Below are 25,322 nucleotides of genomic sequence, written 5' to 3' on the forward strand. Positions count from 1 at the left end.
AGACCTGGGTACAGGCAAGGTGGTGGCGTCGGCATACTTCTCTCCTCCTGCTGATCTTTTCTGGATCTTCCCCCTGAACCCTCCCTCTCTTTTTCCTCCTTTGAGGTACACTCTATCCGCCTATTCCACCCAGTCCACCTCCGTGTCGCTGTTATCTATCATCCTCCTGGTCTGTCTCCCAATTCCTTGATCACTTTGCCACCTGGCTCCCTCATTTTCTCTCCTCCGACCTTCCCTCCCTCATCTTGGGGGACTTTAATATCCCTATAGACAATCCCTCTGACCCTGCTGCCTCCAAACTTCTCTCCCTCTCCTCCTCCCTTGGTCTCTCTCAATGGACTTCCTCTCCCTCCCACCGCAGTGGCCACTCCCTTGATCTGGTTTTCTTACACCTCGGTACTGTATCCGACCTCATTAATTCACCTTTTCCTTTCTTTTAGCATCTCTCCACCCCTCTCCCCGTCCCCTAAGGTTACTCTCACCAGGCGTAATCTTGACACAGTTGATTCTACCACTTTCTCCTCCTCCCTGGGCTCGCTTCTCTCCTTCATCACCACTCTTTCTTGCCCCGATGAGGCTGTCTCCTTTTACAATCGCACTCTTACCAGTGCACTTGACTCTGTCGCTCCAGCTGTCACCGTCAAGCTTTGTCGTTCCCAGCCGCAACCGTGGCACTCAAAACTAACCCACTATCTTCAAAAATGTTCCCGCAGTGTAGCTCGGCTCTGGAGAAAGTCACGCACTCATACTGACTTCCTCCACTTCAAGTTCATACTTGCCTCTTATAGTTCGGCCCTATCGCTCTCTAAACAATCCTTCTTTAAAGTTCTCATCTCTTCCCAATCCTCCAACCCCCGTTGGCTTTTTGCCACCTTCAACTTCCTCCACACCCCTTCTCCTCTCCCACTCCCCCCACGCTCTCCGCTGTCGACTTTGCTACCCACTTCACCTCCAAGATTGAGTCTATCCGTCATGACATCTCCCAGCAGTTCCTTCTTACCCCACCCTCCTCTGCGGCTGCTATCTCCTTTCTCCCCTCCCATCTTGCTAGCTCACCCTCCTTCTCTTCCTTCACTCTGGTATCTGCAGATGAAGTGTATACACTTCTTTCTTCCTCACCCCCCTCCACTTCCCCACAGGATCCAATCCCCTCCCAACTCCTCCGCTCCCTCTCTGTTGAAGCCTGCTCCCACCTTGCCCACCGTCTCAACCTATCCCTCTTCTCTGGAATCTTCCCCTCTTCTTTTAAACATGCTCTTGTCTCCCCCATACTCAAGAAACCATCCCTTGATCCCGATTCTCTAATTACCGCCCTATTTTGCTTCTTTCTTTTGCCTCCAGACTCCTTTAATGGGTTGTCTACAACCGTCTCACCTCCTTTCTCTCCTCTCACTCACTCCTTGACCCGCTCCAATATGGCTTCCGCCCCCTCCACTCCACTGAATCTGCTCTCACTAAGGTCACTAATGACCATCTCCTCGCTAAATCCAAAAGACACTACTCCCTTCATATCCTTCTTGACCTCTCTGCTGCCTTTGATACCGTTGACCACGCACTCCTTTCACAAACTCTCAAATCTATAGGCCTCTGTAACACTGTCCTCTCCTAGTTTTTCTTTTACCTCATCAACCGCTCCTTCTCAGTCTCTACACATGACTCTACATCCCCCCCTCTTCCCTTACCTGTTGGCATTCCTCAAGGTTCCGTTCTTGGCCCCCTGCTTTTCTCCCTCTACACCTCATCCCTTGGTCTCCTCGTCCGCTCCTTTGGTCTCCAGTACCACTTCTATGCTGATGATACCCAAGTTTATCTTTCATTCCCTGACCTCTCCCCTTCCCTTTTGTCTCATGTCTCCTGCTGTCCCTCGGCCATCTCATCTTGGATGTCCCAACGCTTCCGTAAACTCAATATCTCCAAGACTGAACTTATTGTCTTCCCCACTTCCAGGACTCTCCCACCTCCCCCTCTCTATTTCTGTTAATAACACTACCCTTGTCTCTGTCACTCAAGTCCAATGCCTTGGGGTCATCGTTGATTCCTCCCTCTCCTTCAAGCCTCACATTCTGTCCCTCTCAAAAACCTGCTACTTCCACCTTCGGAATAAATCCAAGATACGCCCCTTTCTCACCACGGAAGCTACGAAAACCTTTGTTCACTCGCTTGTAATCTCTCGCCTTGACTACTGTAACCTCCTTCTCTCTGGCCTACCTGATTCTCACCTTGACCCTCTTAAGTCTATCCTCAATGCTGCTGCCCACCTCATTTTTCTCTCCCGCCGCTCTATCTCTGCTGTCTCCCTCCAACAGTCACTACATTGGCTTCCCATGGCCTATAGAATTAAATTTAAACTCCACACCCTCACCTTTAAAGCTCTTAATCAATCCTCCCCTCCCCATATATCCATTCTCATCTCTACCTACACTCCTAGCCGCCCCCTTTGCTCTGCCTGTGACCGCCGCAAGTTCTAGAGGATGAAACAAAAGCAAGTCCACTTGGCTTAGCTGGGTCGGTACACAGTAATTGCCAAGTTAGGAAGCAGGGTGCCAAAGAATTAAACAAGAGCGAGTCCAGAATCCAAAGCCAGGTCAATACACGGTCAGTAAGCAGGATACCAGAGGGTTAAGACAAAAGGCAGGTCCAATTTGTCTAAAACAGGGTCCAAAGCAAGAGGTCATTGTCATGTACTTGGGCTGGCTGTTAACACAATCACCTATATGACAGAGTGTCCCATTTATAGTGACAATAGGTGCTTCTTGATGACCTCAGCAGGAAACTTTCAGTGTGAATGAAAAAGCTTTGCACATGCTCAGAACTGCTGTGGATTGCTCCTAAGGAACAAAGAAAACCAGACCAGACTTCTGATGGAGAGCCTGGGCAAGACATGCAAATGCTGAAGACCTGTAACGGTGGGCAAGCCATAGGAAATGGCATGCCCTAATAGGGAAGGAGCGGCATGTCCTCGTCGGCTGTGACACCTACTCCATGGCAGTGGGTTAATACCCTACTCAGCTGACTGTAGACAGTAAAAACTTTCCCATGTGGAGGGTATATATAGTGGCTCCTCCTCCATACTGGTGTCTTTTTTTCCTATCAGTTTGAGTAGGGAGTGTAGTGTAGTTGTTCTTATTTTGTTCTATTGTGGGCTTGCCTACAAGTAGGTCTGACTTTTCCTCTGATGCTTCCTGGCTGCAACAGGGTAGCAGTAGCGGGGCCTGTGCAGGGCTGGAGCCTGATGACAAGTCGACCCCCTCTCCTGGAAACAGCGCTTCTGCTAGAAATGTTGTTGGTGTTAGCTGCATTGCTTGTATGGGCTCCAGGAAGCAGCTCCTATGGCGCAGGATGTACGTCGCGGTCTCATGCAAAGTGCGCTATGGAAGACACCAAGGAGTGGGATAAGCATTTCCAATAGGAGGAATGAAGCAACTGGAGTAAAGAGCGCCCAGAGGGGGACATTAACTGTGCTTTGTACACCTAGGAGTCCATGCAGGTTTGTCTCACAAAGATGATGTCACTGCAACCTCCCCTCATAAGCAGCTAACGCCCATGGATTGAGGCTCATTGTCTGCTTCAGATGCATGCATCTCTCAGAGCTCCAGAACTGGTTATACCTGCACAGATGGACCAGGAGCCCATCCCAAAAAAAGCCAAAGGACACCCCGAGGTAAACCCTTAGTATGGGTTTTTATCTGTTCGCTTTAGAAGCTAGTTAGTAACATTAGTTATTTAGTACCCCTATGGAACCTGTGCAAGGGAAAAGGTCAAGTAAGGTTAACAACCATGTGTGTGCAGCCTGTGATGACCAGTTACCTAAAGACTGTGTTGGGACTGTGTGTGATGTGCCCTAAAAACTGTGGAAGATCCCCAGCCTCCAGAACAGTTTAAACAATTCTTCTCATGGGTGATGACAACAATGCAAGAATTTCATCTCCATGAGCAGAGGATAAAAAGGGGCAGAACACCAAGGGAGGAGGAGATAGAGGATGGGGTACCCGACCCATCCATTGAGTCTGTCAGCTCTTGTTTTGACTTAGAATCCATATCAGATAGCGAGGGTGAAATTAAAGAAGAGTTTAGGACATTTAGTCTGGACACAGTTAATGTTATCCTTAAACACATAAATAAGTCTCTGGGTATTGAGGATATGCCAGCCCCTGGTAGACCGCAGAATGCGCTATTTCTTGATCATCAAGCAAATCTAGGACATGATGCAGTGAAGCCCTGTATGAGCTTTCATTCCTTGAACTGAAAGACCCAATGGAGCATCACTGTGCATACACTTGCCCCCAAGCATGCTTAAAAGAGCAGAGTAGGGGTCTGTGTAGCTGATAGACTGCATCGCTGGAGCCCCCTCACCGCCAGGCTCCATCACCATTGCACCTCCTACACAAGCTACAGTTCTACTCCTGGATAAATTTATAAAAGTGTCTTTGACACAAAAGTATTGTGCATTTCATTTTGTTTTTCTTTTGCACTTTATTTTTTTATTTTTATAGTTGTTTTATTTTGCATTTTAATATAAAACAGATTGGAAAAACATTGAAAAAGAAACATATTACAAAATGATATAAACCAAGTAGCAGAGGAACTGGCTGTTACGGAAAGGGTAATCAGGGGAAGGTAAGGAGACGAAATGTTGAAAATGTGCTTGTTACACCTCACCAGTGATCCATTAAGTGACATTCACCAGAGGTAGTCTCCTCCTATCTCCTCCTGGCTGGATAGTCTCTGGCTCACTCTGCCTGAAAGTAACTGTCAGACCTTTTAAGTATCTAAAAAAAAATGTTTGTTGCCAGACTATTCCAAGTTATCAAAGTAGATAACTGTTTAGCAATATTTCTATTCTGGAGCAGTTTTGGGAATGCTTAGATCATAGGAGTTCGTGAATATAGTTGTGACATTTACATTGCATATGCAGAAATGTTGGAGCCCTAAGACAGAAAAACGTGTTCTTCTGGTCTAAGCTATAAGAGGCTGCCGTAAAAGCAGTACTTCAAATCCCTGGTCTTTTTGTCACCCAATGAGACAGATGAGACATTTTTATACCTGCACCCCATAGAAGACCTGTCATGGGATTTTCTGTTAATGTTTCACTCAAAACAATTTAAAATGTTTTAGTGTTCTATTTTAATACCTAGGAATATGTTTATAAATGTACTTTTTATATATGTTAAAGTGGTATAAAATGGCCATAGCTGTATACAGTAAACTACATTTGATGAAATTGTATATATGCAGTGTTCTACCAAGAACCTATTCTCCAGGTGTTCCACCAGGCTGGTTTTGCTTGCCACTCAGCACTTGGATCCCAACAGAGTCCTATTATAATAGAATAAACCACTGTTTTTCCTAATATAACAGGCACTATGTGAGCACTACAGCCAGCAGTGTGTGCTAGACCACCAGTCTGACCAGTCCTGGCAGGTGTGGGCTATAACCGCCAACATTTTTCATTACTATTGCAAAGTAAAATAACTCCCCCACCCGTTGCTTCTTAATGCCACCTGGCTGGCAAACTTTTCTGGTGAGAACACTGAATATGCATATAACACAACATTTCCCCTTTTTGAATTGGGACAATTCCCGAAAATGGTGCATGGTCTAATCATGTTGAGTACATGTCCATGTACACTGGGGGCGTTTCTGAAGTGCTAAGCCCCCATGTACCCAACATGACTAGATCATGCACTATTCCCTGAGAACACTCTGTCCCCATTTACTGCTGCTCTGCTGTGCAGAAGGGGCATACATCCCAACATTCCATAAGTTTGGACAAAAGTCTTGACTGACAGATCAATCCCCAAGAATTGTGACAGTTGGGAAGTATGTATCGGTAAGACTGTCATGGTGTAGTTCCATGAACAGAAAGAAAATGTATTTTTCTAATAATTGTTTTTTAATACACAAGTGTTCATCTTTGGATAATAAACATTTTGTGAGGTATGGATAAAATACCTATAGGTCAGACATATTGTTTAAAACTATACTACTGTAGTACTAAGCACAATATATTTTCCTAACGTACTCCTTCCCCCTAGTCAGAGCCCTGGGACAATAGCTGCATGTAGCCGCAAGATTCCAGAGGGAAAGGAAAAATGGCATGTTAGAAATATATTTATATAGATGTTACTTACTAACATTTCTCAACAGTGCAACTCTGCACTAAATCTGCGTCAATCATACATCAGCTTTTATCTGTCTAGTGAAAGTTTGACAATTAAAACAAATGGCTGAGTAGTTGCTATGCTATACTGAAGATTTGTTGTGTAGGCATTGTTTGAGTGAAAAATTAAAACCATACCACACCATAGATATTGTTAGTATGACATTTCTCTTAGACACCCACCATTTTCCAAACAAAACATGCATCTACAAAACTGCAAAAAACACATTAACCCACTAAATATTAGCCCCCCCTCCAAAGTGATTAATGGGACTTGATCTAATCTGTCTTTGGCGTGCAATTCTGATGCATTACGCCATCTTGCAGAAGATAGCATAACTGATGCACATGCAAAGTTGACATTGCAACCAGAGCTCACTTTCACACCAATCAAAACTTGCCACCTTGTTCCTCCATCCCAGGAGTCTGTCTGCTCCAGGTAATTCAAGTCTTATGATCCTGCATATAGGGAAGAGCTGTTGATGTCTCTTCCAAGGCTCTATGCAGCAACTGAATAGAGAGGGAGAGATTGTGGTCTCTAAGAGACTGACTAATAGACATAAAGACTTGGCATGAATGGCTATCCAGGGGGGTTTGCCTCTCAGGATATTCATGCACTCCCAGAGCCTGTGCCGATATGTTCACTGTCCCTGGTGCATTGTCAACTGGAAATAATTGCAGTATATCTTTGGCAGAGACAATGCTAGATGCCCAGGAACATGAACTCAGAGACAGTGTGACCAAGAATTACCTTTCATACCATTTGGTATTTCATGGATTATTTCCTGGTACCCACACTTATGGTGCAATCCAGGAGGCCTGGCGCTTCATGAACTGTTTTAAGGACACTTTATGGCTTGCCAGGAACCGTCTTTTTTTAAAGGGAGATTTCTATCCAGGACTGTCGCAGCCTGATCTACACCCTGCTAAGAAACGATTTCACCATGGTCAGTCATGAGGAAGAAGCAAAGTACTCGGTTATTCTTCTCATTTATATGTGTTTTTCAATAAAGCTTTGGGCTGTTCCCTTACCCCCTCCATCCCATTCCTCCATCACACTATTTGAAGTTATACTAACTGTCTTGCCTCTAATTATGCACCCTTCCTGTATATGTATCTGTCTATCAATAAAGATGTGGTCTGTGATCACCCTCCCTTAGCCCCTTCACCTACCTCACGCTGACATCCATTGTTTGTTGAAACAGTTTTCTTGTTAAATTCATGTATGAATAGTACTGTACTTGTATAATGTAGGAAGTCATATCTTGCGTCATATGTATTGTACTATAAAGTATGTCTGATTTATGTTTCACACTGTATTGTGCTTTCCGCTGCGCTGCAATGCAGTACACATGAATGTAATGTCTTATGTCTGTCTTTTGTATCTTTATACAAAATAAAGTTAATTAAAAAAAAAAGTAGTTCCCTATTAGATTATGATAGCACTTCTACTATGGATTACTACTGCCTAAATCTAGGAAAGGTTGGAGTAGCCTATAGTTACCACCTCATCAAACCTCTAGGAGGCTCCCTCTCTTCGGAAGAGGGAATTATGAAAGAGGATCCCACCCTAACATTGCAGTGAAGTTCTCTTTCCACTATGAGTCCCTGTAACTCTGCGATTTTAGGTGCCAAGGGTCACCTTAGCCTTGCAGAAAGGGTGGGCATGAAGATGCCTGCTCTCTATTATTCCTTGTGACTCCAGTGGGGGCACTATTGCTTGTTAAATATAATACTTTATAAGTACAATAGTTATCACACTATCACACTTACAATTTAGCAAAAGTGATATTTGAGTTCCCTGTATAACATCTTAGCAAGAGGACATCTTTGTTATTATTATTGTTTATTTGTTTTCATTTACAGATAATACTTATCATTCACATCAGTCCCTGCCCCATTGGAGTTTACAATCTAAAGTCCCCAACACATAAACACACACAATCAGGTCCATTTTGTCAGAAGGCAATTAACCTATATTAAAATAGGTTATATAATACTTGCCAACTCTCCCGAAATGTCCGGGAGACTCCCGCATTTTGCGAGAGTCTCCCGGGCGAGTGTGGCAATCTCCCGAATTCTGCCCACTTCACTAGGAAGTGCCCCACTTCTTAGTGAAGTGGGCAGAATTAGATCCCAAACGCCGCGATTCCCGGCGAATCGCGGCATTTGGCCCCCCGCTGGCAAATGACGCTTTTGCGTCATGACGTCACAGGGGGCGGGGCCAAAATGCCGCGATTTTGGCCGTCATGCCCCCCTCCACTGACTGGCTCCCGGAAGGGAGCTGAAGAAAGTCGGCAAGTATGGGTTATATTAAATGACCTTTATAGTATGTTATTGGGCTGTGGGAGAAAAATGGAGCAACCAGAGGAAGCCCATGCAAACACCAGGAGAACATACAAACTTCACACTGATAGGACCCTGGTCAGAATGGAACCTATGACCACAGAGTTGTGAGGCAGCAATACTAACCACTGTGTAATACACATAAATGGGGCTACAATAACGCCTATAAAAAATTTTTTTAGAAAGCATACATTCCAACTAGAGCTGCATGTTCTTTTATTCTATTTTCACTAAATTGGATTCACAAATTGTTCACGTGAAGCACTTTTCACTATAATACTGGTGCTTTACTAAATCCGGCATGTTAAACATAAAAAGGATGAATTGATTCACAATTTGTTTTAAAGACGAATATAGTAATGATAACCTATTTTATTTAAATGAAACACAGGAGTATAAGAATACAATCAGCAAGTTGCTTGTACCTGCTCTTCCCTGCAACCCAAATAGAAAACACATTTTACCCCGTCATAAATGCACCTAACGCAGCAGTCGCCATCTTTGTTGAGGGAATGGAAGCATACGTAGATTGCGCTGGGTCGTGACGGAAAGGGAGGATCGGAACGGAAATGTTTCGGCAAATCAGATAGGAGTATGAAAAAAAAAGCACCAATCACAATTCACGGCACCGTGACGCGTTATCCGGCGTTTGCGGTGGGGTTGTTTCTTGGCCTGATCGCTACAGGCAATAAGGTGCTGGTGTCTGGGTGATTATGGACTAATGGATCTGGGCGGACGCATGTGGCAGGGATGAGCACATGAATGTGGGGCTTGCACAGAGCGGCGGGTGAGACGTGTGGACGATAAAGGCCGGATGTTACATCCACGGCTCTGTGCAGGACCTGTCCCTTCAGTGTATTTGCTGTTAGGTAAGTATTGTGTGCCATGTACCTCCTGTCCCAGACTAGATACTTTGCATATTTGTCTTTAAGCCGCTACCATACACCTTACCCAGCAAAAATAGTGTTTCTGTTTAGCTTGCAGGGCTAAGTCGTTGACCAGAGGAAAACAACCTGTGAATCTCCAGTTGTGGAACTACGTGTCCCAGCATGCCATGGTACCCAAAGTATCAAAGAGCATGCTGGGACTTGTCTTTTTACAGCAGACAGGTGAATGGCAGGTTGTTCAAGCCTGGTCGCTTAACAGTTCTTAGTTATATGCCTTGTAGGCTAAGGTTTTCATTAAATTACATTTTATGTAGCTAATATGTCAGGTATATGTTTTTTGGTAATAAAATTCGTCACAGCACCTGTCCTTTATCACATATATTTGTTAGTGAAACTAGAATGTATGTTTATTTTTTAAACGTGAAATGGTGTTTACAAATTTAAAGTGAAATATAGGGAATTACAAATTATTTTATCCAACTTTGCTAATTAAGTTACCCTATGTATCTCTTTTAATGCAATCCCAATTTTTTATTGAAGATTGTCAGTTGTCTTGCAATTTTCCCACACTTTGTACAATGGGTTTTTATGCATTCAGAATTGAATTGCATCTTAAAATTACTTTTTTTTTAATGCAACACAAAGATTATTCTTCACACAGATTTTTCTGTTTACCTTTGCAGAACATGGGCACTGAACTACTTGCAGTGAACTCTTAGCTTTAAGATATGCTTATTATTATAGATTTGTAAGGCGCTAGCGCTCACTGCAGCAAGCAAAACAGGGACAAGGTTTACAAAATAAATGTAGACCTGAAAACAAACGTTAGCCAAGTCCCGCTCCAAATAGTTTACATAATAATTAAGAGGGCACTGCATCATCCAATATTAATTGTATATGTTAATTTTATATGCCACTTGATTGCGTGTATCCCAGATACTGCAATATTTCTGTATATTTCATAGTGTGTATACCATTATACTTAGTACATCACCAAGGCATCTGTTTTAAATGAATGTTGACAAGATGATTCCATCCTTAACTGAATTGTCATTCAGTTCTATAAGCAAATAAATGTCATTCAATTGGATGGAACTCTGGGGGCCAGAGTTATATCCAATCTGTTGGGTCCTCCTGATGTTTGGTATATATCTCGCCTTGCTCATGCAGCAGTGTGTTGTTGATAGGCAACATGTTGCCTTTATGGAAATTGAGCATCACCAGACTGTATCATAGCTATTTTGGGTGGAAGGCTGGACCACAGGCATGTAGTGTTCTGTGACAATGTAAAACTTAGGTAATTCTTCCCAAAAGTGAGGATTGAGTTTTGGGTGGAATTAGCCTTTAATGGTATTTTCTTAAAGTGGAAATAACTTCTATACTGGACTTTGTTAAAAACAGTTTTTACTCAAATATTTTAATGACGAGTCTTTCACAATAAGCTTTGCGCGGAAGCATATAAAATATATGGAGAGAGGTGATTTAGTTGATGGTGCAGTATCAATTTAAAAACCTGTTTCTGCTGCATTATTCCTATTTACAATCAGAGAAGTCCTATTGTTTCATGGTCAGTAATTCCTAAATTGATATGTAAATGTAAAGTGTTTAAAATTTGTAGAGATCTACAATACTTAGGAATGGTAGTTTAATCACTTACAGATTATATTTGAAGATGTAGTCTATGCCTGATTTGGGGCTCATCCACAAGAGATTTTGCAAATTCTTTGTAAACCAAACAGAACACACACCCAGATGGTATATATTATTTTACTTTTCAATATACTGATACATGCATTCACAGGGGTAGGAATAATAAATAAATAAAACTGAAGAAACAGGAGTGCTCAAATAGCACTTGTGTGAGTGACTTGATATAATTGTATAGTCCAAGTGCAGTAACTATTGGCATTAAGACCTAAAAACATAACTAATTTTCCATGCTTGGGCCACATACCTACTGACCTCTTTACATGCTTTTAATGCAAGTAAAATGACATATCAGATACAAACTTATTCAATTTGTGTTTGATATGTGCTTTTTATTAGCGTTTTTTGTGTTGAATCTGAAAAATGCTACTAGAATGCAAAGCAAATGAAAACGCCAGTGGGTATGGCTGTAAACATCGGTTTATTATGTCAGACCCATTTACATGGATCCATACAAACATTAAGAATGCATTGATAAAATACCAGTGGGTATGAAGCCTTAAGTGGAAGAATGGTGCTTTGGATGTTGGGCCCTACATTACACTCTACTGCAGCCTTCTCTGCAAATAGGGTTTCTCTTTTGTGGAAACCTGATGTTATCGAGACATTCCCTCCACCACAGGGTAGGAATTCCTGTTTGTTTAAATAAGCATTTTGGGCTTATACCACAGACTCTTGCTTTACATCAGTACTGGGCAAATTCCGGGTCTCCCTGGCAACCTGGATGTTTTATTTTTTATGCTTGGAAAATTCCCACCCTTTGTTTGAAGCTCTATCGATAAGACAACTTTAGTGTTTTAGTAATTATGGTGTGGAAGTTTATTATTCTTAACTCTTATTGAGGCATATATAGCAACAGCTGATTGTATAGCGCTTTACAAAGAATGTGTAATTATTCACTGCAGTTCCTACCCCAGTTGACCTTTCTGTCTACATTCTCTGCCACATACACTAACACTACCAGGTATGTTTTAGGACTTTTAGAAGAAACCACATGGCTGTTTTATGCGTATCTTGATTATTATACTAATTCTTGGATGGATTTGATTGGTAGCATAATATGTTGTCATATGTCTGGTTCTTAGTTTTTTGAGGGCACATGGCTGGTATTTTATGTATGTGGATACAAGCCGTCACATAGAGGCTTGGTATACAGCACATAGCAAGTATTGTGTGTGGCCTGTTAATTATTCAGGATATTTTCAGTATATGTTGACATTGCTTTCACTTTAGAGATCGTTTATCTATATTTTGCCAGCCTTTCAGGCTGCAGTGATTATTGCTGTCTAATTATGCTGAAAGCACCTGTTCATATCTACCTTAAATCCAGGTTTTTATGTCCATTTTGTGAGCTTTGATGATTAATAGGAATTGCACTGGATTTCTTACTAATGGATGATGAAGTTTGTTTTTTTATTTTATTTGGTTTTTTTTGTTTGCTTTTTTAAAAAGTCGTTTTTGAGCACAGTCTCTTTATATCTAGTGAGCAAAATAATATTCATTACATAAAGGATACATTACTAAATCTGTCTAGCATGTCTGTTATGTTCTTCCAATTATGGAATCACTTTAGGAATCGGTGCACAAGTAATTGCAAGCAAAAAACAAAAGTTGTAGCTAAAATTACAATATTTGGTTACTATGGATTGCAGCATGATGATTGAAAGGAAAATTACAGTGGCTTTACTAATGTCAAATCCCCAGCTAGCAGAGCAGACAATTTTCTTCTTTTTCTGCAGATTGGTAAATACAAATGCTTGCTTTTACAGATAGATATGTACAAAATAACTGGTGTTCTGTGTACCTTGAGTATAACTTTCAACTTGTTGCTTATTCCCTTGTGTATAAAATCAATGGGAATTGAAATCCATTCTCATTATGCAGCATTCTGCTGAATGGGAAAGTTTTTTTTGTTTTATTTTCCAATTTTTTTTCTCCTTCTTTACATTTAGGAAATTGAATCTGTGTCTCTGTACTGTTTGATGCAATGTTAACATATGTTGTGTAATTGTACATGTGTGCAAGTTTTCATCAAAAGGCTATGGTGTACAATAGGTTTGCTTTCATAGTTTATGTTGACTTAAGTAATCAACCAGTGTCCTAATGTATTTCTTAGGTGATTCATGGCTGGGGACGTGGAAGGGTATTCTTCTTCAATCCATGGTAGCAGTGTCTCTGCTGGTTTCAGAGCACTGTATGAAGAAGGCCTCTTGGTTGATGTCACTCTTGTGATAGAGGATCACCAGTTCCAGGCACACAAAGCCCTGCTGGCCACTCAAAGTGACTACTTCCGCATCATGTTTACTGCAGACATGCGAGAACGCGACCAGGACAAGATCTATCTAAAGGGATTGACAGCCACAGGCTTCAGCCATGTCCTCCAGTTCATGTACTATGGTAACATTGACCTCAGCATGGCTACAGTCCACGAAATTCTGCAGGCCGCTATGTATGTGCAGCTTACGGAAGTAGTGAAATTTTGCTGTTCTTTCCTCATGGCCAAGATTTGTCTGGACAACTGTGCGGAGATCATGAGGCTGCTGGATGATTTCAGTGTTGATGTTGAAGGTGTCAAGGAGAAGCTTGACTCCTTTTTACTTGAAAATTTTGTTCCCCTTATGGCTAGGCCTGACTTCCTCTCCTACCTTAGCTTTGAAAAGCTTAAGAGCTACCTGGACAATGACAGCTTGAGCCGATTCCCTGAGATAGAGCTATATGAAGCCGTTCAGGCCTGGCTGCGACATGATAGGAGACGCTGGAGGCACACAGATACCATCATTCAGAACATCAGGTTTTGTTTGATGACTCCATCCAATGTCTATGAGAAGGTTGGTGAGTTTGAAAGCACTAGACAGGATTCACCACTTAGCTAGGGCATCATTACACGAATAGGTAAGATATAACTAGACCTGTTTAGAGATTAATCAGAGAAATGAGAAAAAAACAATGGAAGCTGCAAGAAAGACTGATGTTCTACTTTTAGCCTTTTCTGTTTGTTTATTTTTGTTCTGTTATTTACACTATTTCAAAATAAACATTGTATATAGATATAACATTTGATGGCCTTATCCAACTAATAATTCACCTTATAAATTAGTATGGACCCTTAATGTATCTTTTTTTTTTTTTCTTTTTCTTTTTTCCTTCTGTTTACTGTAATTTCTTTCATGTTAAGGTTTTGTTTTATTTGTGGGTTTTTTTCCCCTTATTGGGCTAGTCTATGCCATCACAGCCATTTATGTATCTGTTTGTAATACTCTAACCAAGCTGCACAACAATAAATGTTTTAGGCAAGTCTTGTACTGCTGTGCCAGCCTTTTTGCACGGCTATATCATCTCACCGTTAGCAGTTTGTTTCTGTTTTTCATTAATTTGGAAATATAACCACATACTGAATCTGCTTATGCAATTTTTTTTAACCTTTTTCATAAAAGGTCAATAAAGTAGTCAGGAACCTGTCTTATTTATCTTGCATTAGTGTTAAATAATGGAGTCGTAAACCAGGTTAAAAGAATTTGAGGATGAAGACTTTTTTTAAAAAAAAATTTAGTCTTTTTGTTCTAAATACACCTTCACCACAGGTAGAGGAGCCGTGATGGTCCCACTGTTGCAGTTATATAGTCCAGAACCCCAAAATAGGTTAGATTTAACATTTTCCTCATGTTCTTTTTCAGAAGCATTACATTGGAATGCTAAAATATGTTGAGTCACAATGTATGGCCATAATATGTCTGCACAGGGAAACATTAGGGCATCACAAAACAATATTAGTTCTTTTAAATAAGACCTTCTCCTAACATTCAGAAATATACCAGACTTTGAACTTGAAATGTTTCAAATATATCTGTTGTCTACACACAGTGGATGAAGCTACTATCAATTCACTGGAAACTACAGATCTTACTAAGACATGAGGAACAGAGTGTTCCATGCCTCAGTGAGGTCTCAAGATCATAGTGAGTGAGCTTAAAGGTTGTATATATTAGTTCAGCTAAGAAATTGGCTCCACTATTAGTCTGTGATGGATACATTTAAATGTTGTATTTATTATACAGGTAATTGCAAACTCCTTTTCTGTAAATCAGGGTTGCCAAATTTTACCTTTAAAAACTGATTTATCTAAATTTTACAGGTTTGGTGACTAGTTAAATCAAGGTAACAAAATCATTCACAGAATTGTTATCATTTATATGGCACAATAATATAGGGATGTGTTAGCAGCTCTGCCTATCACTAGGTGTACATAGAATGAGAGAACTCGCCCACAATTTTATCTTCAATCTAAATTTCTAAAAAAGTCCCAAAAATTGGCAACTTGCATTTGTATTTTAGTATTAAAGGTGGTTCTTTAAGTCAAGAACCACCATACTCCCCTAATGGTTTTTTGTTTTTTTTTACTTAAAAACACTACCGTCATTATCATTTTTTTACAACATATATAGTGTCTACATATTCACATATATTAATATATAATGCGTTCTCATTTGGCTATATTGTCCTTTTTTTTTTTTTCTTTTTTTTTTTTTTTACCAAAATAAAGTGTTTCATTATGGATTGCTGAACGCCTAGCTTCATAACTTTTTTTTACAAGGTTATTTTTAACATAGATTTTTATCATCATCACCATTTATTTATATAGCGCCACTAATTCCGCAGCGCTGTACAGAGGACTCCCTCACATCAGTCCCTGCCCTATTGGGGATTACAGTCTAAATTCTTTAACACAGACACACACACACAGACTAGGGTCAATTTTGATAACAGCCAATTAACCTACTAGTAGGTTTTTGGAGTGTGGGAGGAAACCCACGCAAACACGGGGAGAACATACAAACTCCTCATTTAACTACCACTTAGAGATGCCATCTGGCTGGTAAAATTGGGGGTTGGCACCTATGTTATTAATAGGATAGAAACATAACAGGAATATGTTGTGTATACCGATGCAGTATCACTTTATAGCTTCTAGTTTTAACCTCATAGCTTCCACTGCACATGGGCAAGATATACCCTGTGGTTGTTGAATAGCAATTACAATAATATCTGCTGTGCATTGTAAAACCATGAAGCATTGAATAAAGTTATGCGCATGTATGACTTCCTGTTCAAAAACACTAGATACTATTAGGGCTGCGATCAAACATCAGAAACAATAACTTATTTGTATCAGACATTATTATGTATATTAGGGGTGCTAAACCTCTTCATCTGTGACTCCCAATGTGCTATTGTTCTGGGTCCATAAGTACATTCTGGGGACCCAGCCCACAGGTTGTGCAGCTCTATCCCATACTGTGATTCTCTTAGTGGTACAGTTATCACTTAGAGCCTCATTTAGAGTATACTTAAAAACAGCTAGAAAGTGCAATTTTTCACCTTTGCAAACCCATGTTACTCAGCGGGGAGGGGGGAGGGAGATATAAAATGTGCAGAGATTTGGAGTTGGTGATATGGTGCGTACTAGGTGTAAAACGAAGCTGCCTGATATTTGTTTGATACATGTAAAATCGGGTAGTATTATGCTGCATGTCAATAATGCAATTGCACCACATGCATTGCAACATGTTTTTTTCCCAGGGGCTAATTTGTCCCCTTTAACTTGAGTTGCTCCTAACTTTACATATTCAAAACATTAATGGCCTTGTTTAAATAATCCGTGGTCATATAATGTGCACAATGTTGCAGAAAATTGAAATTTAGGAAATATGCTGGTAAACGAACTACAATTGTTGCAGTAATTTTACATGTGCTGTATTTTGTACTGAAGCTGAAATAATTTTCCCTCTTCATACTCCATGCCAGCCCTCACAAATGGGTTACTCCTTAGTCAGCTGTGTAGAGACAGAACTAAGTTGACACACCTAGAAGTTATATAGTGCGACTTCTTCCTCCTTTATTGTCGTTTTTTCTCTCTTCAAGCTGTGTAAGGCAGTGGTGAGTGTAGGTAGCGAATTTATTTTGTTTCCGTGGGCTTAGCTAGTTTTCCCGGTTATGCTTTATTGGTGGATACCCACTAGGACAGGGGTGCCTCCCTGGGCTATTCTATACTACATCTAACTAGTAAATGCAGGCAAAATAGTTTCTCTCTCCATAGGAAATTTGAAAACTTGTACGCTTCTGCAGCAGCAGCTAGTAGTGTGACCTCAGTGGCTGATGTCGCTTTCAGTATAACGCGTGTATGGCGAACAGGAGACAGATTCTATTGGAGAGTTGTCCTTGACACAGCCTCCAGGATGGAGCCAGAAATTGCTTGGGGAAAAAGCCGAACTACACATGTTCTAGGTAATCCCCTAGCTATTGGTGTTTTGTCATGCATATTAGTTTACGTAGCTTCTTATTTTCTCCCTGTCAGTATTCTTTCACAGCCTGTTGAAGGGAAGAAGACATGCAAGACTCATCTCATCGGTGGTGTGTGTGATAAGGACTTATCGAATGATTGTAATGCGGCTTTATGTGTGGACTGTATTTCTCATGGAGAAATCCCAGTATAACCCCCAGAACAATATAAAGAGTTAATTGACTGGATGATATATTTTGTATCTAAAGAGCAACATGTGAAGGGGTTAAAGGGACCAGGTCTCAGATGTGCCTAGACTTCGACAATATACAAGAACTTTCTTGCGAGTCTGTAGATTCTTTTGGTGAAGACTCGTCTAGTAATGAAGGGGAGATTAAGGAGGGACCCAGGACATTTTTAACCCTGAAGTACATATTAATAAGACTATGGGAAGTCAAGATATTCCATTGGAATGTGGAGATCCATTTAAAGATCCAATGGGATAGGAAACTTTAAGAAATGTTTTACAAAGCTTCCTATTTCCTCAGGGACAGTGATTACATCTGTGGTGGCCATGACTTCAGTTTCCCAGGCACTCAGACTTTGGGTGGATAATCTATAAAACATTCAAGCGAAAGTAAGTAGATGACACTTGCGGAGGTGTATGGGGAAAAAACAAAAACTGGAATGGTTTTCCGTTGGAGGCATCACTGGATACTTCCACCAGAAGTATAACTTCCAATAGTGTTGGCAAGGAGAGGCTTCTGGCTCCGCCCCAGGGTGGCAGATCCACTGTTTAAACATCACTTAACTACACTCCTTTTTTGAAGGGAGTTTTACTTAACTGACAAACTGGTTGCTATGTATCAGCAGGTCAAAGAAGTCAAACTACATCATTTGTCACTGGATTGTAGAAGACAGTTTGCAGTTTCGTCTTCAAGATAAGATCTTAAATTGTAAGTGTGCTAGTCCTTATGTGGGAAATTCATCCAGGCAGCTCTTTTAGCAAAAAGGAAGGAAGACAGCCAGTAATTATTGGTAGTTTTTTTGGTTAACAGAGCCCCAAGCGGGTTTGGTAGATGGCAGGATTGTAAGATGTGGAGAGACTTGGGCATTCAATTACGCAAAATTGCTGGGTTCATGACATCATAAAGAAAGGGTAGAGTTTTGAGTGGTTCCCAGAAAGTGTTTTTGTGAAATCATAAACTCTGTCAATGTGGCAGTACACAGCAGTCTACAGACGCTCATGTGCAAACATGTCATTTCCCTGGTACCCACTGCATAGAGGCATCGGCTTCTACTCCAAACTTTTTCTGATGCAGAAACAGTTGGGACTTTCAAACAGTTTTCAGTATGAGAAGACTCAATCAATTTGTGTGTGCGCAAGATATTTGGGCATGTTAACTCTTTGCAGTGCAATAGAAAAATGAGACTTCCTCGCATCAGTAGATTTACAGGATGTCAATTTCACTGACGCACAATGGTTTCCTCAGCCTGGGGTAGCGTGTCCAGTTTACCTGCCTGACGTTTGGCCTCTAAACATCTCCCAGAACCTTTATCAATGTATTAGTGCTACGTATTGCTGCACCTTGGCCATATCTGGATGTTTTCCTGGTAATGGGAGAATCAGAACAAAGAGCTCAAAATAATCTTTTCTACAAGAACATGGTTGGATCATAAATACAGTGAAATATCACCTGCTACCTTACCGTCAGCTGCAATTTCTGGGAATACAGATACACAGCAAAAGGAAAGAAGTGTAAATTTTCAACATCTAACTTAACAGATTCATTGTCGGCAACAACCTTCAAAACGGGAGTTTCTCAGGCTATCATCATCGGCTATTTATATAGCGCCACTAATTCCACAACGTCGAACAGAGAACTTGCTCACATCTATCCCTGCCCTATTGGAGCTTAGTCTAAATTCCCAAAAATACACACACCTTCTCTCCCTCTCCCACAATTAACCTACTAGTATGTTTTTGGAATGTGGGAGGAAACCCACGCACACACAGGGAGAACATACAAACTCCACACAGATAAGGCCATGGTTGGGAATCAAAGTATTGTGAGGCAGAAGTGCTAACCATTAAGCCACTGTGCTGCACACCATAGCTGTCCTTCCACGCCGAGATGGCATATGAGAAGTCTTCAAATTGAGGTACTCGATCAGTAGGATTGCAGTCCATATTCCCTGAAACGGCCATGGACTAACTAAAAGCACCAGTGAGACTCTCAACGTGTGATAAGATCCAGCATTAAAGTATCGCTCATTGAACCAGATTGGACTGTGCCAACAGATGCAAGCGCCAAAGCTTGTGGTGCTTATCTTCATACAGAAATACTACAGGGTGCATGTTTCAAAACAAAAAGAAATTTCATGCAAATGTCTTGTAAGCAAGATCACTGTGGAGTGCAATACATCTCAAGTTCTTCTCGTATAACCGAACAGTAGTGGTGTTTATAAACCGAAGAGGCACAGATGTATAAACAATCTGAGATTTCTTTCAGGTCTTCACATAGCAGATAAAGACAACAAGATGACAGATTATCACAGTCGGCATCAGATTGACCCAGGAGAATGGACATTACACAAGGAAGTGTTCCAGCAGTTTGTTGAGATGTTTGGGGCCCCTCAGATCTGATGGTGACCAGTCAAAGCACCAAGACAGACCAATTCTAGTCCTGTCACAAAGACTCCAGCTCAGAGGAAATAGAATCTCTGTCAAGGCCTTGGAACTTTATTCCCTTATGTTGCACTTATTGCGTGTGCACACTGAAGAAGATCATAAGAGAAGCGGTGGAAGTTTAGTGGTGCTTCTATGCTGGCCTCACATTAACTATGCAAAGCCGCAGGTTGGTCATTTCTTCATACCTTCTTCATTATCTTCTTGATGTTGTAGCTTTTAGCTGACACTCAGTTTGGAAGTAAAATTCTTCAAGCAGGTGACCAATAAAATATTTTTATATGTATTGATTGATCAGTGTTTGCATGGTTTTGTGGACCCACCGTGTGCGATTGCTTGGGTACATCCTGTTGGTGAGGGTTGCCATGGAGTATGAAGAGGAAAAAAGCAAATTATAATCCCTGTTGATTTCATTTCCTTGTAGTACATCATGGCAGCCCCAAATATTCCCTCCTATGTTATCTGTTTATATGTTTCAGAGACAACTTGGAGAGTTGCTCAAAAGACAAAGTAAGGAGGAGTCGCAAAAGATACCTTTGCAAGGGTGTCAAATTTTCTGGTCTCTGCTCAATTGATTTAGGATTAACCTATTTGTGAGGGCTGTCATGGAATACTTCAAGGAAATTAAATTAACTCTGAGTATAGTTTCCTTTATCCACTTGATATATCGGATGAAAAGTGTTGCATCTGGAAAAGTCGACTTTTCCTTGTCCGGTATTAAGTGACTCCTCAAAGCGTTTCATGTACCACTATTGCATGTTAACTCTTCAGATAAACTAATTGATGTACCAGTGTTCCCATGTGATATTCTTTAAACCTCTGACACGTGCATGATGGCCTTTTTTATTTGTAGAAATGTTTATTAGATATGTCTATTTGTGGAATAATTATTTCTTGTTATCCCCCACAGCAATGCTTACACAAGCAGAGGAACATTTGGATTGTACAGTATACAAACTAAGTGCAGTTAGAACGTATAACTTAATTTGCCACCTGCAAGTAAATATTAATGGAACCTCACTATATGCTCTTAGTTTAATATTGGCCTACATGTACAGTTCTACGTTGTTTTTTATTTTGCTACGAAATTTAATATGCTGGTTTGCATCGTAGAAATGTGGCAGTTCCCAAAACCTAAAGGCCTGTTCTTATATATATTTATTTATTTTTTCTCTCGTTTTTTTTCCCATCTGCTATTGAGTTCTAACAAATGTGCAGTGGATATAAATTGAGGTTGCTTGAGATATAAAGCCTGAAATGTCAGACCTTTCTCCACCTCTTAATGTGATCTTGCAACAAACTAAATTCAAGTAAAAAAAGACAATTTTTAGGAAAATGAAGTGGAGGGAAAGGAATGCAATACCCTGGTTGGATAAGTGTGCACATCCTTTCATAATGGGCTGTAGTTTTGTTCAGTTAACTACTCACATTCAAAATCCTAATCAAATGTAATTAGCATGCACCTCAGCAATTAATATCCAATGTATGCTCTATTTGTTTAATTTTCTGAAAATATTTAAGGCACTGATATTTGTATTTTTGTGGCTATATGCATTTATGAAACCCAAGTTACACAGCAAAGTAAAATCAAATAGCAACATTGTCCTCAGTGTCCAAAAGGGATTTCAGAGACTTGCAAAATTCTTGCTTTTACCTTGTTAGGAAAAACAACACTTTTCTCAGTTTTATGTTTGAATGTATTATCAATTGTATCGCACACCGACTAGATTGTAAGCTCACTTGTGGCAGAGCATCTTTTTCTTCTGTTTCATGTAATTGTATGTTTGTATCCTTATCCCCTCCACGTACAGCATAGTGCAATATGTTGGCACTTTATAAATAAAGGATAAATAGCCAGAGTTTCCTACCAGAAAGAGAGTATAATGTAAGCTTACATTTTAAACTAGTTTCTTGGATCATATTGTAGACTGTAGGTATTGAATATAAAATTACATTTAGTTTTCCATGTTTTTAGTAGCACATTTAATTAACTTTTTTCTATTTACAGGTGAAAACATCTGAATTTTACAGATACTCGCGTCAGCTGAGGCATGAGGTTGAGCAGGCACTAAATTACTTTCACAATGTAAGTGAGCAACCCTTAATCGACATGAAATCCAACCATATTCGCTCAGCTAAACCTCAGACTGCAGTATTCAGAGGGATGATTGGACATAGCATGGTCAACAGCAAAATTCTTCTTTTGCACAAACCTCGGGTATGGTGGGAGCTTGAAGGTCCTCTGGTACCTCTCCGACCTGACTGCCTCGCTATAGTGAACAACTTTGTCTTCTTACTTGGAGGAGAAGAATTGGGCCCGGATGGAGAATTTCATGCTTCTTCCAAAGTCTTCAGATACGACCCACGGCAAAACAACTGGGTGCGAATGTCTGATATGTCAGTACCTCGGTCAGAGTTTGCTGTTGGTGTTATTGGGCGCTATATTTATGCTGTAGCTGGGAGGACTAGAGATGAAACCTTTTACTCTACAGAGCGTTACGATATTGTAGAAAACAAGTGGGAGTTTGTGGATCCTTATCCAGTAAACAAGTATGGCCACGAGGGTACAGTTCTCAACAATAAATTGTTCATCACTGGTGGGATAACATCATCTTCAACTTCCAAGCAAGTTTGTGTTTTTGACCCAAGTAAAGAAGGTACAGTGGAACAGAGGACCAGGAGAACGCAGGTGCTCACAAACTGTTGGGAGAACAAATGCAAAATGAACTATGCCAGATGTTTTCATAAGATGATATCCTACAATGGCAAACTGTATGTGTTTGGTGGAGTATGCGTTATTTTAAGAGCTTCTTTTGAATCGCAAGGCTGCCCCTCCACAGAGGTTTATGATCCTGAAATGGATCAGTGGACGATCCTGGCATCAATGCCCATTGGCAGGAGTGGTCATGGTGTGGCTGTGCTGGACAAACAAATCATGGTGCTCGGTGGTCTCTGTTACAATGGCCATTACAGCGACTCCATTCTAACGTTTGATCCAGAGGAGAACAAATGGAAAGAGGATGAATATCCCAGAATGCCTTGCAAGCTGGATGGCTTACAAGTATGCAGTCTGCATTTTCCAGAATATGTTTTAGAGCACGTGAAACGTTGCACTTAAACAATAGCAATCTAAAAATAAACTGTTAGCATTTTTTTAATGTCTTAAGTAACTCAGATCTTTACCCACTTTTTGCTTTATGTAAGGTAATTATTAAATGCTTTCAGTAAAATGGGAAGCAATCCTATCAGTTTAAAAAAAAAACAAAAAAAAACAATTACCTAAAACTAGAAATGGGTCTGGCCTGAATCTTGCAAAAGTGTCAATGTGATGTGAGTAAGGTTTTATATTTTTTAAAAATTATTTATTTATTTTCTTTTTGTACGCTGTCTTATTTGAATACCTATTTGATTTTTTGCATTTTTAATCTCTAATCTGCAACTATCTCATGACATGTAGATTAGAGCTAATGTTATATATCTACAGAAGGCTTATTATAAAATATTTAAAATGTCCTGTAGGGTTCTTGATATTGCTGAATTGACTATGTTAAATTTCCCTTTCCTCTGCAAATCTCAATCTTTAAATGCATGACTCAGGCCTCCTGCTACCTCCATTATTAATTATAGCTGCCATAATTCTATTGAATCAGTGACCACTAAATCAAGTCTATAAAACTTGAGCAGAACTGGTCACCCACAAACTTGTCATAAATTATGATGACTTAGGCACAGCACAAAGACCTATTGAGATTTGCAGAAACCTTAACGGAAAGGAAAAATATTGGAAACTTTTATACTTAATAAGCCTTTTTGATCTGTTTCTTTAATTACAAAACATATGCATTATTGTACTGATGACTGTAGGTTAAAGCTTGTTGAACACAGGTTTGTTTTTTTTATTTTACAACTGGGGCTGATGCACTCAATGTAATGTGATTCACACTTCCTTAGTATTAAGAACGCAGTTTTCAAAGGGCCACTAAACCTAAAATACAGGTCTCATTTTATGAAGATCAAAGTAAAATACAGTTATAAAATGTCGAACTTCTTATATTGTAACATGCACATATACTTGTGAATGGGACAAATGGTCTCTTTCGACTTGTTAGGTAATCATCTTTGGCGATCTGTCTGGGCCCAAATGATAAGCACATATCTTTCGGGCGCAAAAAGAGAAGAGCATAGGGTGTAATCAAAATTATGAAATTACTGCTGCAGTGATCCTCAAGTTCATTGTTTATAGATGATCTTTCAAATGCCTTTTTTTCTTTATTCTTTTTTTTATTTTTAAATAGTTTTTCTTATTCAGTATGCGTTTTTAAAATGTCACACTTTATGACAGGGAGCTCAGGGTCAAATCTGCTGATAACTTTTTAAAAATGTTTTAAGATAAATCTAAATATAATTAATAGACTGTTGTAATAGGCATACTAACTCTCACTCTAAAGTTATTATTCCTCCAGCTGCTTTATATCTTCTGTACTTTAATAACCGTGGCAGGGAACTGCTGGAGCTGAAGAACTGCATGTAACTAGCATGCATATAAAGAACATGGAGCCGGATATATCTTACGTTACAGACAAGAACATATGTATTAATAAATTAACGCTATTAAGTTTTATTGTAATTGGTTGGAACTACACTGATATCATATACTGTGCCCGCTATCAAGAGGCCTGGTCTAATGGTGCTGAATTTGCTACTTCAGACATATACATAGACCTAGATGTCCTATCGGAGTCTACAACAAGCAGCTGTGAGGTCAATTTTCTGGATAAATAATCTATTTAGCAATGTTAAAAAATTAAAGTATTTACAGTTTACTAAAGCTAAAGTTGCCAGACCATTTGTGTTGTGTATTTGTTTTGGGTTTTTCCTTCCATGCACACCTTTTTTATATTCAATATACTTTCATTTGTGCATTACAGGTATGGGTATATATTGTCCAACACATTTCAGAATTGGAGGTTCTCCGATCACAAGGGAATTTCGCTTGGCCCAGTAGGTGTAAAAAGCTTGTCAGACAAATCTTGTCCATGCACACAGTTATAGAACTTTAATAAGGTTGTTCATTATGTGTGTTAAGAACTTTACAAAGCTTAGTGTGGTCTGCAAATGTAAATCCCTTCCTAAACTTTCAAGTAGATCGTTTATAAAAGCAATTTAAAGGACACTGCCCAAAACTGATCCCCCACTGGCAACCCACTAAAAACCTTTGACCAACTGAATGTCAACTCTGTTCTTCCTATCTTTCAG

At 40.0% G+C, this 25,322-nt stretch overlaps 1 protein-coding gene across 1 annotated transcript; it reads left to right on the plus strand.

Moving 5' to 3' along the window:
• The first annotated feature begins 9,109 nt into the window (after nt 1-9,109).
• Nucleotides 9,110-24,910, plus strand: KLHL15 (kelch like family member 15). Its single transcript, XM_075196573.1, has 3 exons — nt 9,110-9,375; nt 13,217-13,928; nt 22,075-24,910. Exons 2-3 carry the CDS (start codon nt 13,224-13,226, stop codon nt 23,182-23,184), a joined length of 1,815 nt encoding a protein of 604 aa, XP_075052674.1. The 5' UTR covers nt 9,110-9,375; nt 13,217-13,223; the 3' UTR covers nt 23,185-24,910.
• Nucleotides 24,911-25,322: the final 412 nt, after the last annotated feature.

The sequence above is a fragment of the Mixophyes fleayi genome, chromosome 2 (assembly GCF_038048845.1).
Source record: "Mixophyes fleayi isolate aMixFle1 chromosome 2, aMixFle1.hap1, whole genome shotgun sequence".
In the NCBI taxonomy this organism is placed as follows: domain Eukaryota; kingdom Metazoa; phylum Chordata; class Amphibia; order Anura; family Limnodynastidae; genus Mixophyes; species Mixophyes fleayi.